The sequence below is a fragment of the Parambassis ranga genome, chromosome 9 (assembly GCF_900634625.1).
Source record: "Parambassis ranga chromosome 9, fParRan2.1, whole genome shotgun sequence".
NCBI lineage: Eukaryota > Metazoa > Chordata > Actinopteri > Ambassidae > Parambassis > Parambassis ranga.
Window position 1 is genome coordinate 16,568,158 of NC_041030.1, and position 21,177 is coordinate 16,589,334.

At 40.9% G+C, this 21,177-nt stretch overlaps 4 protein-coding genes across 5 annotated transcripts; 2 read left to right on the forward strand and 2 right to left on the reverse strand.

Moving 5' to 3' along the window:
* Positions 1-632: 632 nt before the first annotated feature.
* Positions 633-3,569, forward strand: LOC114441600 (uncharacterized). Its single transcript, XM_028414594.1, has 2 exons — positions 633-673; positions 1,332-3,569. Exon 2 carries the CDS (start codon positions 1,339-1,341, stop codon positions 2,902-2,904), a length of 1,566 nt encoding a protein of 521 aa, XP_028270395.1. The 5' UTR covers positions 633-673; positions 1,332-1,338; the 3' UTR covers positions 2,905-3,569.
* Positions 3,570-4,319: 750 nt separating this feature from the next.
* prnpb (prion protein b) lies at positions 4,320-7,508 on the forward strand. The gene is made up of 2 exons (XM_028414692.1): positions 4,320-4,463; positions 5,373-7,508. The coding sequence occupies exon 2, from the start codon at positions 5,380-5,382 to the stop codon at positions 6,598-6,600; it is 1,221 nt and encodes a 406-aa protein (XP_028270493.1). The 5' UTR covers positions 4,320-4,463; positions 5,373-5,379; the 3' UTR covers positions 6,601-7,508.
* Positions 7,509-8,417: 909 nt separating this feature from the next.
* On the reverse strand, positions 8,418-8,981 carry LOC114441185 (glycine-rich cell wall structural protein-like). Its single transcript, XM_028413986.1, has one exon. The coding sequence runs from the start codon at positions 8,979-8,981 to the stop codon at positions 8,418-8,420; it is 564 nt and encodes a 187-aa protein (XP_028269787.1).
* A 3,177-nt stretch (positions 8,982-12,158) lies between these two features.
* Positions 12,159-20,904, reverse strand: rassf2b (Ras association domain family member 2b). 2 transcript variants are annotated; one of them, XM_028415125.1, is made up of 11 exons: positions 20,735-20,904; positions 17,650-17,705; positions 16,362-16,435; positions 15,557-15,632; positions 15,323-15,474; positions 14,510-14,628; positions 13,659-13,801; positions 13,390-13,543; positions 12,952-13,073; positions 12,706-12,803; positions 12,159-12,626 (listed from the first exon to the last, which is right to left on the reverse strand). In XM_028415125.1, exons 3-11 carry the CDS (start codon positions 16,412-16,414, stop codon positions 12,557-12,559), a joined length of 987 nt encoding a protein of 328 aa, XP_028270926.1. In that variant the 5' UTR covers positions 16,415-16,435; positions 17,650-17,705; positions 20,735-20,904; the 3' UTR covers positions 12,159-12,556. The 2 variants fall into 2 exon arrangements, with proteins under 2 accessions (XP_028270926.1, XP_028270925.1); XM_028415124.1 differs by lacking the exon at positions 20,735-20,904 and having other exon boundaries at positions 17,650-17,842.
* Positions 20,905-21,177: the final 273 nt, after the last annotated feature.

A 21,177-nucleotide genomic window follows, 5' to 3' on the forward strand; every position in this document is an offset into this window, starting at 1 on the left:
GTTTGGATATTCATGGCCAGCAGGTGGCACCATTTGCCTTTCAGGAATATAAGACAATTGCAGATTTACACATCTATTTTAAATGAAGGCAAAACATGGAGATGTTGGGATGATTTGTGATTTGATTCCAGATTACATCTAATAATGAGTATGTCCAAATTTACTGAATGTTTGTCAGTTAAAGGATTTCTTATAGGATATGAATGTGATTCAATAAAACTAGATTTACTAGTTTAACCTCATCCATTTATATTATTTTTATGACAGCTGATAACATCAGAAGCAGTAGGATGGAATTTGTTTTTTTAATGAATTTTAATCACATACACACAACTTTGCTGTTAAATGTCAAAATTTATAATGTATGAATTTTTACGAGTTGTCTAACTCTATTTTAAAATGTTTTACAAGATTCTTGCCTTGTTTTCAGCTCCCTTAAAACATAATGACATTCTGAATATTTCACCCCCAAAACTAATATTAATACTACACCATCCATTCATTTCCACTGTACTGTTAACCCAGTTTACGTTGGCAACAAACAAAGCAGTATGTTTGTGTTGGTTATATGAAGAGGCCTGAAATATTGTTCTATAAAAAGGAGCAGGAGGAGCGAAGTGGAGGGAGGAGGAGCTAAAAAACAGCAGTGTTGTGTAGGCATTGGCAGCAAAAGGTCAGTATGTGACACCAAGTCTTTATTAATACTCTTTTTCTTTTAACAGATTTACTTTGAATTTGTCCTAACTGCTTACATAAATGTGTTAAATCTCACAGTTTGTGGTGTGCCCCTTTGGGCTGAGATCTGCATGACTTATGGACTAGACAAAAGAACTAATCTAATGGATAGCAGCAGAGCATATTAATCAGATTAGATTATGAACAGGCTTTAAGAAAAGGGTTTGAAAACAAACAGAAGTGTAAAGAGTTAACATAAGGCTGCCTGCAGTTTGAGTGACTGAGCTATTTTCAGCCCGCCACATGGCTGTGTGGAGCATATTTCATACCATGTATTTCAAAAACAAAAAAATATAGGATTATTAGGATTTGCATAAATAGGAAATAAGGAAAACAAGCTGCAAAACAAAAAAACCTGTGTATTTCCTGCAGTGAAAAGCTTTCTTTTGGGCATGTACAGTATCTGGTGGTTACTTGTAATGCTCCCTGAAACACCAAACTGGCTAGATTAGCCCAACAAGTTCAAATGAAGGAGATGCTTTCATCTACTAAAACAGCATATAATGGATCAGGTTGTTACATTAGTTTTATAGCGAGGTACTAAGACTTTGTAATGGTAAGAGACCACTTTCTGTGTTTCTGTCTCCTCTCTGCAGTGCAAACATGAAGCTGACAATAACAGCAGTCTTGTGTTTATTGCTTCTTCTGACTCATTGTAATATTTCCATGGCTGGGATAAAAAATTTATTTAAGAAGCCCACCAAAACAAAACCTGGTCTGGACTCAAAGCCAAAACAACCAACACATTTCAACCAAGGAGGTTACCCTCAGCAAGGCAACCCGAATCAAGGAGGTTACCCTCAGCAACCGGGCAGACCTGGAAGCTACCCCAATCAAGGAGGTTACCCTCAGCAGGGCTACCCGAATCAAGGAGGTTACCCTCAGCAAGGCTACCCGAATCAAGGTTACCCTCAGCAGGGCTACCCGAATCAGCAAGGCAACCTGAATCAAGGAGGTTACCCTCAGCAACCGGGCAGACCTGGAAGCTACCCCAATCAAGGAGGTTACCCTCAGCAAGGCTACCCGAATCAAGGAGGTTACCCTCTGCAACCAGGCAGACCTGGAAGCTACCCAAATCAAGGAGGTTACCCTCAGCAGGGCTACCCACACCACGGAGGGTACCCTCAGTATCCAGGGCAAACAGCTGGAGGATATCCAGCAGGTAGTTACCCAGCACATGGATACCCATACGGAGGAGGTCATGGCAGTTATGGAAATTATCCGGGTGGATACATAAACTACAACCCAAACAATAAAATCCTGAGTCCTTACTATGGTAGCAGACATACCTATGGGGGCTACGGTGGAGGAGGCGGTTCTCCATTCTCCAACATGGTAAAAGACATGGGCTATTCTCCCTCCCAAAAGTCCAGAGGGTATGGACGCAGCGCTGTGGCAGCAGCAGGAGGAGCAATGGCAGGAATGGCCCTGGGATATGGATTAGGAAGGCTTCCTCATCTTCACTTTGACAGCCCAGATGAGGAGTATTTCTACAACTACTACATGTACAGAAAATATGGTATCCAGTTCTCTGATAACAAGGACCCCAACAGGGACTACAAATACAGTCAACTCACTGAGCCCTTCAGTAAGTACATGGCCTCCTGCATGAAGAGAAAAGACCTCCTACCTGCAGAGAGGGAAAGGGTTAAAAACAAACCTGCTGTCACCACCACAAAAACTACAACTACTGCTGTCACCTCGGCCCCAAACTCTAACGCAGGCAGCAACACAACAGAGACTAACAACACTGCAGCAGAAAATCAAAAGCAAAACAACAAACCAGCTGCTGCTCCAACTAATGCAACCACTATTACTCCTGTGAATTCCACAACAGCTGCTACTGTTTCTGTCATTGTTAGCAAAGCGATAAGCAACAGCACCACACCCTCAACTCCTCTAAAAAAGACTCAAGTCAATCCTGTACCTCCAGCCACGCAGGTTCTTAGAAATGATGATGATGATGACACAGTCAGTATTGTGGAGATCGGCTACCCGGCCCTCATCAGACAGTTAAAAATCAAGAGGTGCACAGAGCTTTTCATAGTCTATGCTGAGAAGCAGATGAAGACAGCTCAAACACCCAGCAGTGGAGTACAGGGTCTGGAGACGGGCTTGTTGGGAGTCATCACGAGTGCTGTTCTAATGTTACTGAGCACTAACATGTAAACCCTGCTGCACTGAACTCCTCTTGGAGGAATCAGCCAGAACATTAAAGTGCCATAAAGAGGTGGCGATGTTAAAGTTCAGGGGTCCAGTTCTGATGCTCCTCAGTCCAGTGTTTGTTTTTGGCAGTGGTACCACCCCGTGTACGACAATGAGACTTGACAGATATTTGTACACTGAGCATGAATCTTAGTGACATTTTCGCTTTGGAGTAAGACATCCTGAAGAGTTCTGGATACATTATTATCACAAACTCTACACTTTTCATCTAATCCCACTACCAACCATTTAAATTTCATGTCTGTGGAGAATGTGGAAAACAATATCCATACATTAAAATCTTGCTATAGGCCAACATATACAGATGCATATAACAATGTGATAATATTTGTTAAAGACATGCGGCCTGCTTCATAGAATAATTTATCACATGCTCACATTTTTACTGTAAAGACTGTTGAAGGCCCACTGACTGCATCTGCTCCCATCAAGACACCAAGCTCTTTGTTCTCCTGAAAGCACTCACTGCCCCTCATTACCTCTCCCGGTGGTCATTAAATACACTCCAGGCTTTTACCACAAAAACATGAAGCTGCCAGCGAGCAGCGTCTTGCTGGCAGCTGTTGTCATTAATGACCCTTTAACGATTAGATAAAAGGTGTCTGCATCCAGCCAGTATGTCTCTGTGTACTTTATGAATTATTAGAATGGAAGTGGTGTTTGGTGTTATGAGATGGAAGCTTTGGTTCTTGATGTTTATTTCATTTTCTTTTTTGTATGCTCTGATATGATGATACAACAACAACTGTTTGTTTAAGGGTTCATTACATATTCAATATAGAATTTTAGGTTTCAGTCACAGCTGAGTTTCTTATTGGAAAAGGACCGGGTTAAAAACTGTGAATGCAACTTATTTGTAGTGAAGTATGTTTAAAGCACGAGTTGTTGCTTTGATATAACGTGATGATCTGATAACTAATCTGTGCCGATGACAAATATGCAAAATCCCAATTCCAACAAAGTTACCTTCTGTAAAATATAAACACTTATTTTGCAATAATGCATTGATAACAAGCTGGATGGTCCATCTCTTCATTTTTGTTTCCAATTATCATTAAATCTGTTGTACCTCAATGGATAGACACCATGAACTGAAAATTTAAATCTTATATATGCAATTTAATTATGACAGTACGGCAATATTTTAGACATATACGTCTAATCTTCTGTTAAATAATAAAATATATCATTTATTCATAATACGTATTCATATATTATAAAGTGTTTCATAGCTAATTATTAGTTGAGTCAAGTGCACTTTCTAACCACTCCCACACTGCCAGTCACTTAGTTGATGTATTGATTTCCCACCTAAAGCTGACATGGTCATGTGGCGCAGGATGTGGGAAATAATTCAGTAAAGCCTCGCCCCCACCCTTTCTTCTGCATCCACCCTCACATCTCCCATCATACATCATACATCATACAGAGGTGCTTGTTTCCTGATGGAATAAATGAGGAAATCGACACTGAAGAGAAAATAAAAACAGTCTTTACTTAAGGTAAGTCTGTGTTTATCTGTGCTCTTTAGTTTAAAATAAAAAGCACTGTTTCTGCATGGAATAAAATCCAAGTTCTTTATAGCAGCATGTAAAATATGCATTTATTTGACAGTATGATTCTTTGCAATCGGTTATACCGAGTCTTAGGCGTGACTTCCATGCTTGCTATTATCACATAGGCTTCCTGTGATTGGGAGCTGTCAGGTGTCAAAATAATTTGTAATTTATTGTATTTATTAGGGAAAAATGTGTCTTAGAAAATTATTTCTTAGTATTACATAAATTTGCTGTTATGGTTTGTATTTGGCTTAATCAACATTTTTGTTTTCTCTTTGTTGTTAATATGGTTTAAATATTTTTTGTTTAGTTTTATACTGTATTTCTCAGAGCTTTGTAAAGACAACTTACTTGCAGTCATGTAAAATCCATAAGCACATTAATCATTTTATGCATAATATTGCTTCATTCAGTGATTATTTGTTTTAGTTTTCGAGTGAGTCTAACCTATTGTTGGTTCTAGTGTTCATGAGCGTATAAAACAGCTCATATGGTCTGAGATTATATGTCAATGTTTAGATCAATGGTCTTGTTAGTGCTCCTGTGTATACAGCTGTGGTCTCTGCTACCACTGGCTGACAGTAGTTCAAATATGGACAAGCACATCACTCACTGTGTACATATAGTGTTGTCATATAGTTTCACAGCCTTAAATAAAGGAGGGAAGTACATTTAGTTGGCAATGGTGCTTTGTAGCTCAAATTGTGCAGAAATTAATAGTTTAACTAGGTGCCAACAAAAATAATGTCCTTTCATACAACAAGATTCTCCACTTTCAGCTAAGGGTAAAATGATATGCAGTTCTCCATCTCTGATTGTTCATTTCTTAATTCCCATTTTCTCTCCTCACAGGGTGAAGATGAGGCTGAACTCATTGTCTATGCTTGGCCTATTACTTCTTTTATACCATGTCCCCTTTTCAAATTCAAAGGGTGGGAAAAGTTCAAAGACTAGCTCAAGCTCTAAAAAGACACATACATCTACAAGCAACCATGGAAGTTCCCACACTAACACCAACACAGGCCACAAACACAATCAAGGCTCCGGCTCTCAGGGTCAGTCAGAACAAAACAATCAGCAGGGTGGTGGTGGAGGAGGAGGCGGACACAGCTATGGGCAGGGATCCACATATAGGGGAGGTTATGGAGGTCATCGTGGTTATGGCAGGTATGGACATGGTGGGCATCAAGGTTATGGTGGGTACGGGGGATATGGCGGTTACCCAGGTAGATACATCAACCACAACCCGAACAACAAAATCCTGAGCCCTCGCTACAGTGGCAGCTTTGGTTATGGGGGAGGTAGAGGTGGCTCTTACTTTTCCCACTCGGTGGCCAGAAGTGGCATGGGACCCAACACTAACTCCTTAGGGTATGGACGCAGTGCTGTAGCTGCAGCAGCAGGAGGTGCAATGGTGGGAATGGCTGTGGGTTATGGACTAGGAAGGTTCCCCCGTTCTCACTTACAGTTCCGCAACCCAGCTGAAGAGTATTACTACAACCACTACATGTACAAGAAATACGGCATGAAGTCTACTGATACCAATGACTACAGCAGAGACTATGTATACAGCAAGCCTCTTGACAACTACAATGGCTACATGGACTCCTGCATGAAGACAAATGAAATCCTGCCTGAGAGTCAGAAGCCAGAAATAAAACCAACTAGCACAATAACAACCACAACTACTATCGGCACTGCAGCTTCAGGCACCAGTACAACCAGCAACACAACACAAACCAACAACGCGGCTGCAGAAAACACCCTGACCTCTGCACCTTCAACTTCCAGCCCTCAGAATCAGTCTGAAGCCAGTCCTGTGCCTGCAGCTTCTCAACCGCCGAGCAGCGAGGAAGACAACGACACAGTCAGCATGACAGAGATTGGCTACCCATCACTGCTTGAGCAGGTAAAGGTCAGGAGGTGTGTGGAAAGGTATGTTGATAACTCTGATAAGTTCTTGGAAAGACGGACTGGAGGGGGGCCAGGACTGGAGGTGGGCTTACACAGAATGTTAGCTGTGGTCACTAGTATTGTCCTGATGCTACTTAATAGCAACATGCTAACTATGCTGCACTGAGGCCTTAAACAGATAGACAATGACTAGTAAACAGGGCTCTTACCTCTTAGGACTCTGTTCTGTGTAGATTTCTGCTTTGATTTTATGCATGTGTTAGCACACGTACTGTAATGCATGTTAAAATACTGACTACCATTAATGGTATTTGTTTTTTCTACTGTAAGCCCTGCAGATGGCCAATTGCTCCATGTTTTTTTTATCAGTTTTTTTTCCAAGAGTCTGCTTAGAGGGTTGATATGCATCAACAGGCCTCGCATGGGCTCAGTATAATCATATTTTTAAGGGACAGTACACTTCAACATTAACTATTTATATTGTTTCTGTAGCCTACAGTGCCATTTTCCATCTAGCCTTTCTGCATAGAGCATCTAGTTGGCCTTCTGATGCTCAAGTGCCAAATAAAACAACTGAAACTGTCTCTTAACATTAAGGACAATTGAAATAGTCAGAGAACTAATACTACTAATACTAATAATAAACTAATACTTGTCTGATACTCAGTAAACCTATATTACTACCATCAGTGCTTTAGGCAGTGAGATGTTACACTATGCATGGCTGAGCATTTGTAATGGATCATCTCTGAAAAAAACTGATCCAATATATCATGGATGTTACAGTATCTGTCATTATGTGTCAAATGTGCCTTTCATGTGTCAAAGTATAGTCTAACCATAATAAATACTGTATGTGTTTGTGGAATAGTCACACTTATAAATAATGCTGTTTTAAAGTAGAAAACAGCATTTTCAGTTTTAAAGTTCAGTTTTTCATTAGGAACATAACTACTGTGCTCATGTCACATTAAAAACATAAAATTGGTTGTAACAAGCTTTTTGGACAAATGATACGTGTGTCGTTCTGACCTGAATGTTGATCTGCACTTTTTGCTTGTCTTTGCCAAATAAACGAACCAAATGTACCAACAATGCTTGTTTTATTACTCATAGGAGAAAATGTAACATGACACAAGTGACATTAAACATTTAAAAAGTGAACACAGGGTTAAATGATGTGGTTGGTGAAGCTCAAATTATTCCATTGATAAGGCTTATTGTGATCAAAGGGCTTGTATGGATCTGGACTTGTAGAGTTTTCTTGAAGATGTTTTACTGTCCAGATCCATCGCTTCAACCCTTTAAACATCTGAATTTAGAAAATTAATAATGAACGTTCATATTGCTTCTAGTAGTAGAAACATACAATTACACACAAATCTTGGTTATTGTTTATTTATATATTGATACGAAACATGGAAGCACATTTGTGTCTTTAACATTTTTTCACTGTACTTGGTAAACTAGGTAAAGTAACCCATGTACAAGCAATATGGACAACAGTAAGAACAGAAAATAATACATTACAATAAAAAAAGAGACACTAGACTGACAAAAGCTTGTATTTATATCAAATGTTTAGCTGCTTGGTCACAACATGGTTCCCTGAGGTAGACTTAACCTGACCTATCTGCATCTAATTTATATCTGTGCTACCTGGACTGCATAAAGAGACTCTTTTTGTCATCAAAAGTACAAAAACAGCGGTCATGTTATGAGCAGTGAAAATGTGGGGTACAATGCAGATTTTAGTTTCCTTTGACTCCTCATCTTGTCTCAGCAGCACACCTGCAAAAACATGACATCACACCTGCTGGTATGACCTCTTCCTGTCCTCACACAGGGTTATTGAAAAACTGCAGATTAACATTCTTCACGGGTCTTTATATTTTAAGTCCAACTTTAAAATAAACCTTTGTGTTTATTTTTTGGACAGGGGTTGGTTCAGTGTATATTTGTGATTTTGCTCTTTCTCAAGCTCTACATGACTGCCACCCAGTGGCCCATGAGCAGGGACATTAAGGATCCGATGACAACAATGATGCTGTTGTAGATGGGGCCACTGGATGCTCCGGTGTAGTACTCCATATCGCCAGACCCCTCTGGCTCATAGCCAGGTCTGGCACCATAGCCACCTCCATGTCGTGGGCCATAACCCCCTCCAAAACCTCCCCCATATCCCCCATATCCTCCGTATCCTCCATATCCCCCATATCCTCCATATCCTCCGTGTCCATATCCTGGGTATCCACTGTACCCAAACCCATAACCTGGGCGGCTCAGGGCAGATCCAAGCATGGCTCCTCCTACTGCTCCTGCAGCAGCTGCCCCAGCTACCTTCCCTGCACTGGGGCCACTCTGGGCAGGTGCTGGTCTGTAGGCCTGACCACCCCAGCCCCGGCTGTAGCCTCCTCCAAATCCTCCTCCTCCTCTGCCAAAGCCACCACCTCCCCGACCTCTGCGGGCCTCGGAACTGGGTAATAGAGTGGCAATGAGGAGCAAACACAGGGCCACTGTGATGGGAAGTTTCTGCAGACCCCACATGTTTTTTAACCTGTGAAAATAAATGAAGTAAACATTAGAAGGAGTAACATAACTGCTCAGCAGTGCAGAAAAAGTATGATTTCATGTTTTAATACTTAGTAACTTTACATGTTTTACATTCAAAACAATAAAAAATTAGTAAAATGATGCTTTAAATCAAGCTAATACTTCTAAACTGTACACATAACTGTGCTAAGTAGCTTTTTGACTGATGAGAAGTCCTCAATGCAGCTCTGGACCTGGTGTGTAGTATTTTTACTTGGCTGATACATTGAGAGCAGAAGAGATCACAGCTCTTAATCCAGCTTCAGTGAAAACATCTTACACAAGTGGAGCAATTTGGGACCACAGCTGACAAGGGATCAGATAGCTTTCATAATCTCTAAGCCCTTTAATTAGGATCGGGTTAATGCTGTCTGGGTTTAAATTTGTGGAGACACAGGCTGCTGGGAGGATAAACAACTGTTGTGTTCACCTCTACAGTTATACCATAACTCCACTGTAGTGATACCCAGAAGTAAAACCACAGTGGAAAGACAAGCCTGGCTGTAGAAGACTGTGAAAGAATGCTTTGATATAAACATAAACCCACAAAACATAAGGTATTTTTTTACCATAATCATTTAAAACATTCTTTCACAACTAAGCTTGTATGTATTTTTGTTGATTTGTATGTGGCATAGTCTGCACATACATACCAACGTTGCTATAGCTGCACTACAACTGCACATTCTCCGCAGTTGCGTCATTCATGCATACATCCAACAGTCATGAACAACTATTACAGTCAATACATAACACAGTACCTTAAACGTCCCACACCCACATTAGGAAAAAGTTTTTCTACTGGAAAATCCTACAATGTATCTCATGACATAGTAATAGATAATTATTAATCAAACTGTATTATAAACTAAACAATGGCTAGTACTAGTACTAACAGGGAATGTTTTTGTAATTTCTAGATACTTCAACTAAACAATTACACAAGTAAACGATGAGAATGTCATACAACAATGGCTGATTATATGACCAGTGAGCTGTATGACATCAGTATGTTAAACTGTGCAGTCTAATCTGTGTCTTCTTACGTGACGACATGAGCTATAATTACACTAGGTCACTTGGCTTAATCTCTGAATGTAGCTACAGTAGAAGACTCCTAAACACAAAGTATTTCATTTGGAGCTAATCTGTACAAATACTACATATGTAATACATGTAACATATTGCATATAATGATGTCAACAAGGCACAAACCACTGAGGAAAGTAACTTGTTAAGATACCAGAAATACGTCATAGCTGAAATATAACATGTTTTAAAAGAAGAATAAATAATCTCACCTGCCGAGTGTTTGTGGTGAAGATGCAGTAGTTCAGGTGATGCTCCTCTCCCGACAGTAAAAGTCAAAATATCTGTGTGTTCACAGGTCTGACTCTTCCAACCGTCTACACAGCAGTGTGTTTCAGGGCCAGCCTGTTATCTTCCAGACAATGTCAATCAGGTGGAGTGGATCACTCAGAGTCCCAGGTGTTGATTGGCCGAGTATGCAGTAAGCTGCTGTGCACCGACATCACACATAAATACCTGCGCAAGTGAGCGTGGGCGTCTGTTTGCGTTTCTAATTTTGTCCAATTATTTAACCAGCGAGAGAACCAGAACACTTAACGAGCTCTCCTGAAGCTTCCACCTTATGTCTAGCGTTAGCTCTAACAAGCTGTGTGAATGTCAGCTCAGATTTAAGCATCATTATGTAACAGTGATCAGAGTATGGAGACTACAGATATGTATGTGCATCTTTTTCCAAAACTTGTTTTTTTTTTATTAAATAACAATCATTGTATGAAAACCCTACATTTATCAGGTAGTGGATTCAACACATAAAAGACTAAAATTTGTTATTTGTAAAAGACACAATACAAAAGCAGGCAAGTCTTAAGAGTCACATAAAACATGCACGCTCTCTCACACATACATGCGTTGGGTCCATGGTGTTCTGTACAACAAAATTTTACAGAAATACTGAGTGGATAGAGACTGAACACACAGACAGAAGCTAAGACCTATACATTTAAAACATCCTCCATTAAAGATCATCAGTAAACAGTCTTTTGGGATTTCATGTCTGTCTTGTGCTTCATTTTTGTGCAGTCATGTCAAAGTATATCAGCAGTCATTATGTCAGGACTACAGGAATACACGTAGGAACAATACGGTGCATAAGGGTCAAATCTGATTACTTCATTTTTCTTAAATGAACAGTGCGACATTTTGGGAAATTTGATTTGACTTCATGCTGAAAGCTGGTTGTAAAATTTGTTTCATGATGTGAAATTGAGTTCTGTTTAGTTGTCTTGTAGGAACTAAGAGATACTCCATAACCCCATACACACCCCAGCCAGCTGAACAAGTCATCTTTGCACTTTAGCTTTCTACAGATTAAAACAATGAGACACACGGGTGATGGTTACTGAGATTTAAAGGAGCTGGTACAGTAGTTACCAGCTTTGGACATTTCCAGGCCATTAACACTATATAAAGATGAAGATGACATCACCTAAAAGTTTGCTGACAGATTTGAGCAAGTGTGGTACATCCTGACATCGTCTGACTCCTCTTAGTCTGGTATAATCCAAAAATGAGCCTAAGGAGCATAAGTATCATCAAACGACACCTGGCTGCTGGAACTCCTGCATCTGTCCACCAATCAAAAGACGTCATGTTCTTAATGCCTCTCTTTTAGCTTTACTATAATTTAAACAACAGAGTTATATATAGAAAAAAGCACCCCTTTAAGTTATCATGAACTGTGACATCAGCAACAGAGACTAAAACTGTTTACTGCTGTTGTTAAGCTGGCTTAGTCTAGGCTGTTTTGATTAATTTTTTCCTCTGAAGAACTGAAGAGTCCACGTCGATGAAGGAGCCCCCTCACTTCTTAAGAAGCAGTGCTGAAACATCATTAAGGGACAAGAAAATCTAGTTGTTTCTAGTGTCAAAATGTCCTAAATATTTTCTTTACCTTATCTAAAATATGGAATTTCTATGGCCTAAGGGAATGGTAGACACAGCTGTCACCATATAGACTGATAACAACATGGTAACAACGCAAGAATTTCTTTCTTTCCTGTTAATCTTTTGCGTGTTTTGTGCTTAAAGAAACCTTTCAACAGGCACTTTTCTAAGTTTCTTTATAATATTTTGTGCTTTGAATGATTGATTATGATATTTATCTGCAAGGAAGACAGGGAGTTTCATTTTAGGCTTGTTCTGTTAATACTGCACTGCAAAAACGTTAAAATCACTACAGCAATGTGTGCACTGTGTGTAATGACCAACAAAGAAAGAAAGCTGGGCTTGATCATCACTCTTTACAAGGCTGTGTGAGCTGGAGATGGTCACATTTATCATGCACATAACACAGCATGTTAAAGTGTCTGTGGGCTGATTGGCCCCATGGAGAGGCAGAATTTCAGAGGATCTTTCTCGGTCAGTCTCATGGTTGCACCGTGGTAGGTGGTGGGTGTGGTATCAGTTTGGTGTGGTGGGAATGAGTCCTCACCATGAGCAGGTCACATACACGTCGCCCCCTCTGGAAGACAACTGAGCTGCTTCTCAATTATACACCGCAGGTAATTATACCTACAAGTTTGAGCAGAAATCGTCAAAAACTGCACTTTAATTTAGAATATTCCTGATGACACTTTAGTGTTTATTATACCTTTTTCTGAGTTTCTGCACCTCTCTGTCCTCCTCCTCCTTTAGCTTGGTGATGAAACTTTGCAGGACAGGCATCTCAAACTTGATGTATTGTGCCACCTGGTGGAGACAAACAGGATCTAAACAACCAAGCTCAAAAGAGTAAGACAAATGTGATGCAGAAAGAATGACACTAGATAAACAGGGCAGTGGTTTTATGGCTACAGTATGAATCCAGTAACTTATAAAAAAAAAATGTGGTGATTACATCATATGTGACTTCTTCCCCCAGGTCTTCTTCCATGAGAAACACTTTGCAAACCTGCTCACAAGGTCCTTGCATCACTCTCCACACCAGAGGATAGTCGGTCCGTTTCAGTTTCACACGCTCTGAAACAACACATCCACAAATGTATTGATCAGAAAAAAAAACAATAAAAGATATTAAGGTATTAAGATTCCTATTTTGAATCCAAGTACTCTGCAGTTACACCAGTCATCCTCTAAATCATTAAATCACGCCATCTTGTGTACCCATTTGTAACATTTTTCACAATTCACTTTACATTCAGAATTAAATATCTAGTCTCCGTCTGTGGGTTTGGATAGCTTAATTGTACAGTGGTTGTCAGTGATGTGAGTTGTGAGCACAAAGAATCTACTGGACAGCACTTACCACCCCAAAAACTAAACACTTCTCACTCACCTCCACTTGCATGAACGAGGTAGAGAGCAAAATCATCTGGGCTGTTTTCAATTTTAAACTTGTTGAGGAGAACCCGTAGCACCTGAGGTGTGGTCATGCAGCTGTTGATCCGAGCATTAGTGACCGAACCATAAGCCGGAGTAAACACTGCTGTCTGAGAGAAAAAACATTGAAACATCAGTTCAGTTTCATATTTGTGTAGTGTAATGTAATAGTTTAACATAAATTTGAATATCAGCAAAAAAACTGGTGATGCCTGCTTTAGTCACCTTATGGTTGTAGAAGTGTCCGTTGATGGAGAATCGATGGCGGCGAATTTTTCTCAGGTCGCTTGGAGACCTTCGCTGGCCCCTTCTTAAAACCCCAGCGTCACTCTTTGTCCTGAGCAGCTGAGCCGAGCTCTCGTTGTCATCTGTCCAATCATCAATAACAATCTTTAATCAGCTGATTATTTTTGCCAATATCACATTCATATGCCAACAAATAAACAGGCATCAGTTATAGATCACAACTGTTGTAAACACACATAAATCACAGGTGTTCAAAAATAGCACACATCAATACAAAAAAGCAAAACAATGCACTAGAATAACAGATAAATCTCATATGTGTGGGTCATGGCTCCATCAACAGCACATGTGTTTTCTTGAGGTAGGCAGTGCACAAAGTGCCGCCTGGAGGGCTGGCATTGTCCCTCAGTTTTAGGATTTTTTTTTGTTTCCATAAGCCTAGTGCACTAGAGAAATGGGCAATGTGTGTCAGCTGTAGCGCTGGAAATAAAACTAGTTATTGTGATGTTCAGGCAAGCCTTACAATCCCACAGTGGGCTGGTTTCATGCTTAAATTTGATGTAATGGAAATGTAACATGTGGTGAGACAAATTAAACATAAGGCTTTAACTCCTCGCTCATGAGAAGCTGCCACTTTAGTGATGAGGTTTCCAGTAGCAGTGATAGCACTGTTACATAAAGCAGCTAATTGGAGATTTGGTTCACTGTGGTTTTTTTAGAGCCAAGTTAATTTGATCAAATTTCTTGGCTGTTGTTGTATAACCCTTATGATCCTTGTAATAAACAATATTATGCAACACATCACCATATTTATACTTTTCTTCCCTCACCTTCTCTCTCTTCTTCTGCCACACCGTTGTTCTCTGGTTGGAAGTCAGGAGGTGGCGTCACTTCCACAGTGGGCGGACTCTGTTGTGTTGTCTGTTGACCATCTGTGCTGTTAGGGGAACTTAAAAAAGGGAAACAAGAGAGAGTACAGCTGTAACAAAAGATAAGGAGGACACAAGCTACAAACAGACAGCCAAAAATATTTTATAGACGAGATGGACCATAGATCAGTGACTAGAGGGAAGACGGTCATAAAACAGTGAAAACACAGACTTTGGAGTGACACTTCAGAGGTACATCCTATTATTAGAAATCCTTAGAAAGTAGCAGCAGTTGGTAAAGCACTATTTAATATACCACAGATCCATGTTTTAACTAGTGACAGCTGTTCCTCTTTGTTGATGCACATATTCTGCTCTACTGACAGAATTAACTGTGCTATGTACAGTAACATTAGTATTATTCATCCGATTTTGCCCACTTCCTGTATGTAATTTTAGCACCACAATGTCAGCTGCAGGCCTGTTACCACTGGAATGAGGATAGCTTCAATTGATTGAATGAGATTACAGAGCTGAAAATGGGGATTCAAGCCTATTGACACTGATTGGACAGAATCCAATACAATCCAACTGAACCAAAAGGTTTGGCTTTTGTTTATGGGGCATTGCCAAATGGTGTAACAAACCAACAAACCTAATAACACTCATTTAAAGCCATTAAACACTTAGTCATTGGTCATCACACGACACATAATCTATGCCTATTGTATGTCACCATTTCTGGTCACTGAGGTGTAACTGGATCCATCTTACCCCTGACTGTCCAGATTGCAGCCAGAGTGCCAGGATGTGGAGGAGGGAGGTGGTCTAATTCGTTCGTGGTCATCCTGCATCTGAAGCCTGATTGGTCGCCGCAGGCCCCAAAAGATGTTCAGCAATCCCTCAACGACCAGCTCCCCCTCTTCCTGTAAGGACACAGGAGATATGATCGATGCACTCACGCTCAGATGTATATACACCCCGTTACCATCAGCTATAAATGCTCACCTCTCTGTGCCGTAGCTGCAGATTCTGCCCTTCATAATAGAGGTTGTATGTTTTAAGATGTGAGAGTACCGTTGTCCTGAAGACAGAGATATTCAATCAATTTAGCCAGTTAACAAGTCATCTATACACATTACCAGTGATTTGTTGCACAAGCAGCAAGACCAGAAATTCTGTTTAAAATGTTTACATCTGTCACACATTAATAATTAAGACAGTGTTGCTGTAAATACTTTTCTCTTAATGCACTCTATAAACAATCCACTTTTTTGAACATCAGATGATTGCCACAGCTGCAACCAACACCACCTGAAAGCATTAAAAGTCCCCTCTCTTGACTGTGAAGCCATGTGGTCATACTGAAACACGCTGGTCACAGACAGGTAAGAAATTCATGTGGTAAATGCTAACAGGTGACTTCTTGACATAGTCTTGCATTTCTAAAGGTCAGCAGGTGTTTTGTTTTGTTTGATTCACATCAAGATCTACAGAGGTGTATTGAAGTCATTATTTGAAAAACATTTGCTAAAGAATCTAGATTTCTTCAGCTCTATTATGACAGATGTGTGCACACTGACAGTGTCTTGCAAGCCTATAAGTGATGGCCACCATGCAGTATACTCTAAACTATCCAAGAATCAGTAAACGTCTGAAAGACCAACAATGAAGGTTAACAAGCTGAAAGCTTTAAAACAACCAGTGTCATTTCACACCACGTTATATTAAACTAGTGTTTTAGCATACGCATGTCAAAGAGTCAGCGTGTGTGTGTGTGTTCATGTGAGAAAGTGTGGAAGTGAAACCTTACTTGCTGATGAACTTGTTCTCTCCAATCTGAACCCCGTCCTGCATATCATCCATTCTCAGTAAGCATGGGAAGAGCTAGAGGACAAAGAAGCAACAGAGAGCGTCAGTGTTGATCCTTCAGAGTCAGTCTCATGACTCCTCATGACCACGAAGAGGACTGAAGAGGAGGAAAGTGAGTGCAGGAAGAGGAGGAGCAGCAGAAGGAGGAGGTGCAGATCTAGACTGTAAACAATAACTGCAGATCATATCTACTTTCCTGTCACCTATTTCTCTAAAGAAAACTAAACCACCACCGTGTCACACTACACGCTGAAAAAAAACATTCAGCATGTGATGAAGCAGAGCAGCTGCTGCCTTTAATACATCCCCTCTTTCCTGTCACCTCTTTTTCTCTCTTTTACACACATTGCACAGTCTCACATGCAGCTGCTTTAAACGGCACTCTGTAGAGCTTTCCTTCACATTATACTGAATAAGTGAGTGTGTGTGCATTTGCGAGTGAATTTGGAAAGACAGAAGCTTCCGGAAAGAGACTGACAGGTGCAGAACACATGGGCCACCCGCTACTCCAAATTATTTCAGCTGCTTAAACATTAATCCCTGAGCAGACTACTGGCAGAACACATTATGAGCTTTTAGCTGTCATATCTGAATATATACATATAAAATATGCAATGTCCCATCACAAAAACTAAAATCCACTGCACAATATCTTAATTTCTGTCTTTTTCTGAGTTCCTTACTTAAACATTTTTACAGAGTCTATCTTTGAAATCTATCATATATCTTTCAGCTGGCTTGGGAATGCCTTGGTATCCCCCCGTATGAGCTGGAGGAAATGGCTCCACTTTGGCTCTAAAACAACAGTGTTTAAATTAAATTAAATTAAATCATGATCAGTGCCCAGACATGGACGTGCATGTAAAAACACCTGATTTGCCACAGCTTTGCTGATCATTAAAATTTTTCTGTGTAGCTTCACCATTAGAAGAAAACATTTGCTTGCTAACAGGCTAGTAAAGAGTCTGTAATATGGTAATTATTATCCTATGCTGTTAGCATCATTGCTATGAGCTCATGCTAGCATGTGCTCTAGTTCAAAGGACTTTAACACAGCCTTCATACAACCTCACAGAGCTGCCAACATGGCTGTAGACATTCATTGACATTCAGTTCATGAATTGGAAGCACTCAAAATTACTCTTCTCTTCTAGAGCCAGTGTTAGGTAAATTAAGTCACAGAGAGACATACGTGCCAAGCAAAAATATGTGTAAGACTATGATCTTACCGTGGTGAAGACTGATCACTGTTGATCCTGTTGAGTCACCAGAGAGAGGGAGGTGTCTGTGTGGAGAAAGAGTGAGAGGTACAGTCAGGTACACTCATCAGATATTGGCAGTTTTGTTATTCAGGTGTCTGTTTCAAACAGCCCATGGGGTCTCTTCTTTTTGAGTGTGACAGTGAACTGACAAGGAAGAGTGTGGGTGTTTAAAGGAAGTGCTCCCCTTCCGTTCAATCACTTCCTCCTTTATTCAGTCAGTCACACAGGAAACTGACACTGGCCCTTACACAGCCTAAAACTTCCTCAATTCAAGCAACATGATGACTTATCATGCACACATAAACAGAGTTTACACACACACAAGGCCTGGGCAGAACAACCGATAAGACCCAGACACACACCGTCTCAGCCCGTTATCACACTCCAAACAATTAGATCAGATACATAACCGAACAGTTCACTGTAAACTAATGATGACAAGCAGCCTTAAACACACAGAGCTGATAAATAAATGGAGCCTGTCAATCTCTGAAGCAAATGTGTTTGGATATTGTCCACAAATTAAATATTAAACACCAATCAGCCCAGCCCGATGCCAAGGTCTATCAATATTTCAGCGCCTATATTCGCCCTTTGTCAAGCACTAAATGGCATGCCATTGACCTACACAGTGAGAATCATTAGTCTTTAATAGGACGGTCAAAGACAGCTGCTCCTTGAGACTCATTAACATGTGATGGCAGTGGTCTGAGACGAACACGTGGCCGGCTGTCAAGCTAAAACAATGCTACAATTATTTCATCAATGTGAAGTTTAGGTCAACTAAAATGCAATTTGGAAACAGAACTGATGTCTGAGCTGATGTCAGCATTTTCTGGCCTAAAGGGACCATTAGAAAAATATTAAGCTCAAAAATAATGGAGGATTTATCCCTAAAAATACCAACATCTGCTTTTAGGCTGAGGACTGCAGACTGTTAAAATCTAAGTTCCCAAAGAATATGAGGACATGACCTCAGTGCATTTGTCAGAGTGAACAGATGTAGCTCACTTAAATTAACAAAGAAGTCTTCCATTTATTTGGCCAATAAATCCATATCAGAGACAATTTTAGTGTCTCAAAGCACCATGGCGTACTAGCTAAAGAATCTCCAGAACATTGATAGATTTTTTTCCCATTAAAACCAGATTTTCTGGTGAAGATAAATTTGTATGACATTGAGACTGCAGTGTCAGAGACAGCAGCAGCAGATAAATGCAGTCAGACTGACCTGAGGCTGACCTGATCTCTTTACTGGACAGCAGCAGTCCAAATGTAGAACTCATTGACTGCCTGAATTCCTCTGTGGCTCATTATAATGTCAGCCAATCCTCAGCCTCCATCTTCCCCTCTTCTTCTGTGTCTTTATGTATTATTTTCTCCCTCTGTTGTTTTATACCGGAGTAGCTCAATTTACCCATGGCTATCCAATTTTTCTGATTAGGAAATTCTTTCCTCTCTGCATCTGTTTTTCTCATTCCCTTTATGTTCCCTAGAACCCCTCCAACATGCCATAAAAACTCACAACCACACACTTTCTGACTTTTCTCCCCAATTCTCTCCCTCTCTCTGTCTTTATAGACACACATGCATGCTTGTTGTCTGCCCTCTTGCCCTAACACCACTGAAGCTCCTCTGTCAAAGTCTTTGGATGATGAATAGCTCTGAACCACCTCCTCCTGTCCGCTTTCAGACCCACCAACACCACCCACCCACCCTCTGCCTTTTCCAGCCTCCACATTACTAATGCTCTGCCTAACTATTGTCACTATTGTCATAGCAACAGCAAAAACATCTGAGCTCCAGCAACTAGCCTGCAATACTGAGCCAAAAATAGTGTATGCATGTGTTTGTCTTCCCTGCTTCTTGTCAGGCTGACTGGGGCCTGACATGAATCTGAATATGTTCACTAGATTACACCAGAAAAATCTCACAATTCTTTGCTTTTACTTTGGTTAAGGGTGTCACCCACAGCCTAGCTACTCACACAGTGTGTGGATAGTAAGATGCTCTATCCATGGCTGGAAATATTATCAGTCTGTTCACATTTATCATCCTGCAGATTTGTCCCTATTCTGCAGGCTGAGATCTCAACACACCGCAACTTAAGCACCAGCAAATCAAAAAGGCATTTTTACCTGAAAATACTCACAACACAACCAATTAAATGACAACTGACAACAGAAATGTTTCCATAGGCCCACAAAAAGTGATTCTGTTATAGTATTTCAAGTAATGTGATCTGGACCATCTCACATTTCAGACTATTTCTCACTGAAAAGGTCAAACTAGGCCAAGTCCATCACTCTTTTTGGGCCTCCTGGAAACATTTTCAATGTCGCCTGCACTACTAGCAGCACGTTTCATGACTTGCTTGTGTTGTATTTACATGGCAAATATTTTCTTAAAGCTAAGTTCATATATTGTTAGATTAGACCAGGTTGTGATATGGTATCATTTTGGATGCTGCTGAGCTGATCCCACCGCTCTGGACTGTTTGAACAGCCTTTGTAGCTGTAGGACTCACTACACATCTGTTATTAAACTGCACCCTCAAATAAAATGGAAATGAACGTGCATCTCAGAGCCCTCACTTTCTGGCACTGCCTCCGTCTAGCCAGCCTCATGTGTGCCGAGAAGAATCCTAACTATCTACGGCTTGTTATGTAACCTGTTTTACTAATACATAGCTGAGCACACACCCTGGCACGGATCAAATCGTAGTTCCTAACATGTTCCGTTTAAGAATTAGGCTGAAGCGCCACAGATGTGACTATTCGTGAAGCCTATCATGTGCTTAAAACACCCAAACATGTCAAATATTCGCAGTTTTATGCTGTGTGTGTCTCCTGTGCTCTTTGCAGTGTAGATTTTCTGGCGATTTCGTTGTAAAAAGTCTATTTGTGTGCAAACAAATCACGCTACAATCAAACTACACCCCGTCCGTGTCGCCACATCTACAAACAGACATCACGGTGATGATCAGCCCACTCAGCTACAGCGAGGCTCCGTCTGATTCCTGCGCACTTCTGGAGCTCCTCTCACGGCTCACCTAGCGTGGTTTCTCCTCGTTCCTCTCCTCCACCTCCTCCTCCTCTTCTTCTTCTTCTTCTTCTTCTTCTTCTTCCTCCCGCTGCGGTTGAACTGTCCGTTAACCGTTAACTCTTCCGTCAACTCGCTCCTTCTCGCGCCGCTGGAGACAATCAGCGGGGCGCGTGCAGCCGTGCATCCAGGAGCTGATAGGAGGAGGAGGAGGAGGGAAGCGCGAGAGGTCCCATCTGCTGTGGCAGAGCTCGCGAGCCCACACCCCCCTCGCCCCCCTGGCCCCCTTTTGGCCCTCAGCCAATCAGAGGGCGAACCTTTGTTCGCGCTGCACGCGGGGGATGAATGAAAACACGACAACAATAGAGGAGACGGACACGCGCACACAATCGGAATAATCAGCGGTCAATGTTGTTCAGAATAAATCATCGTTTACCGCAGGATTATACATCT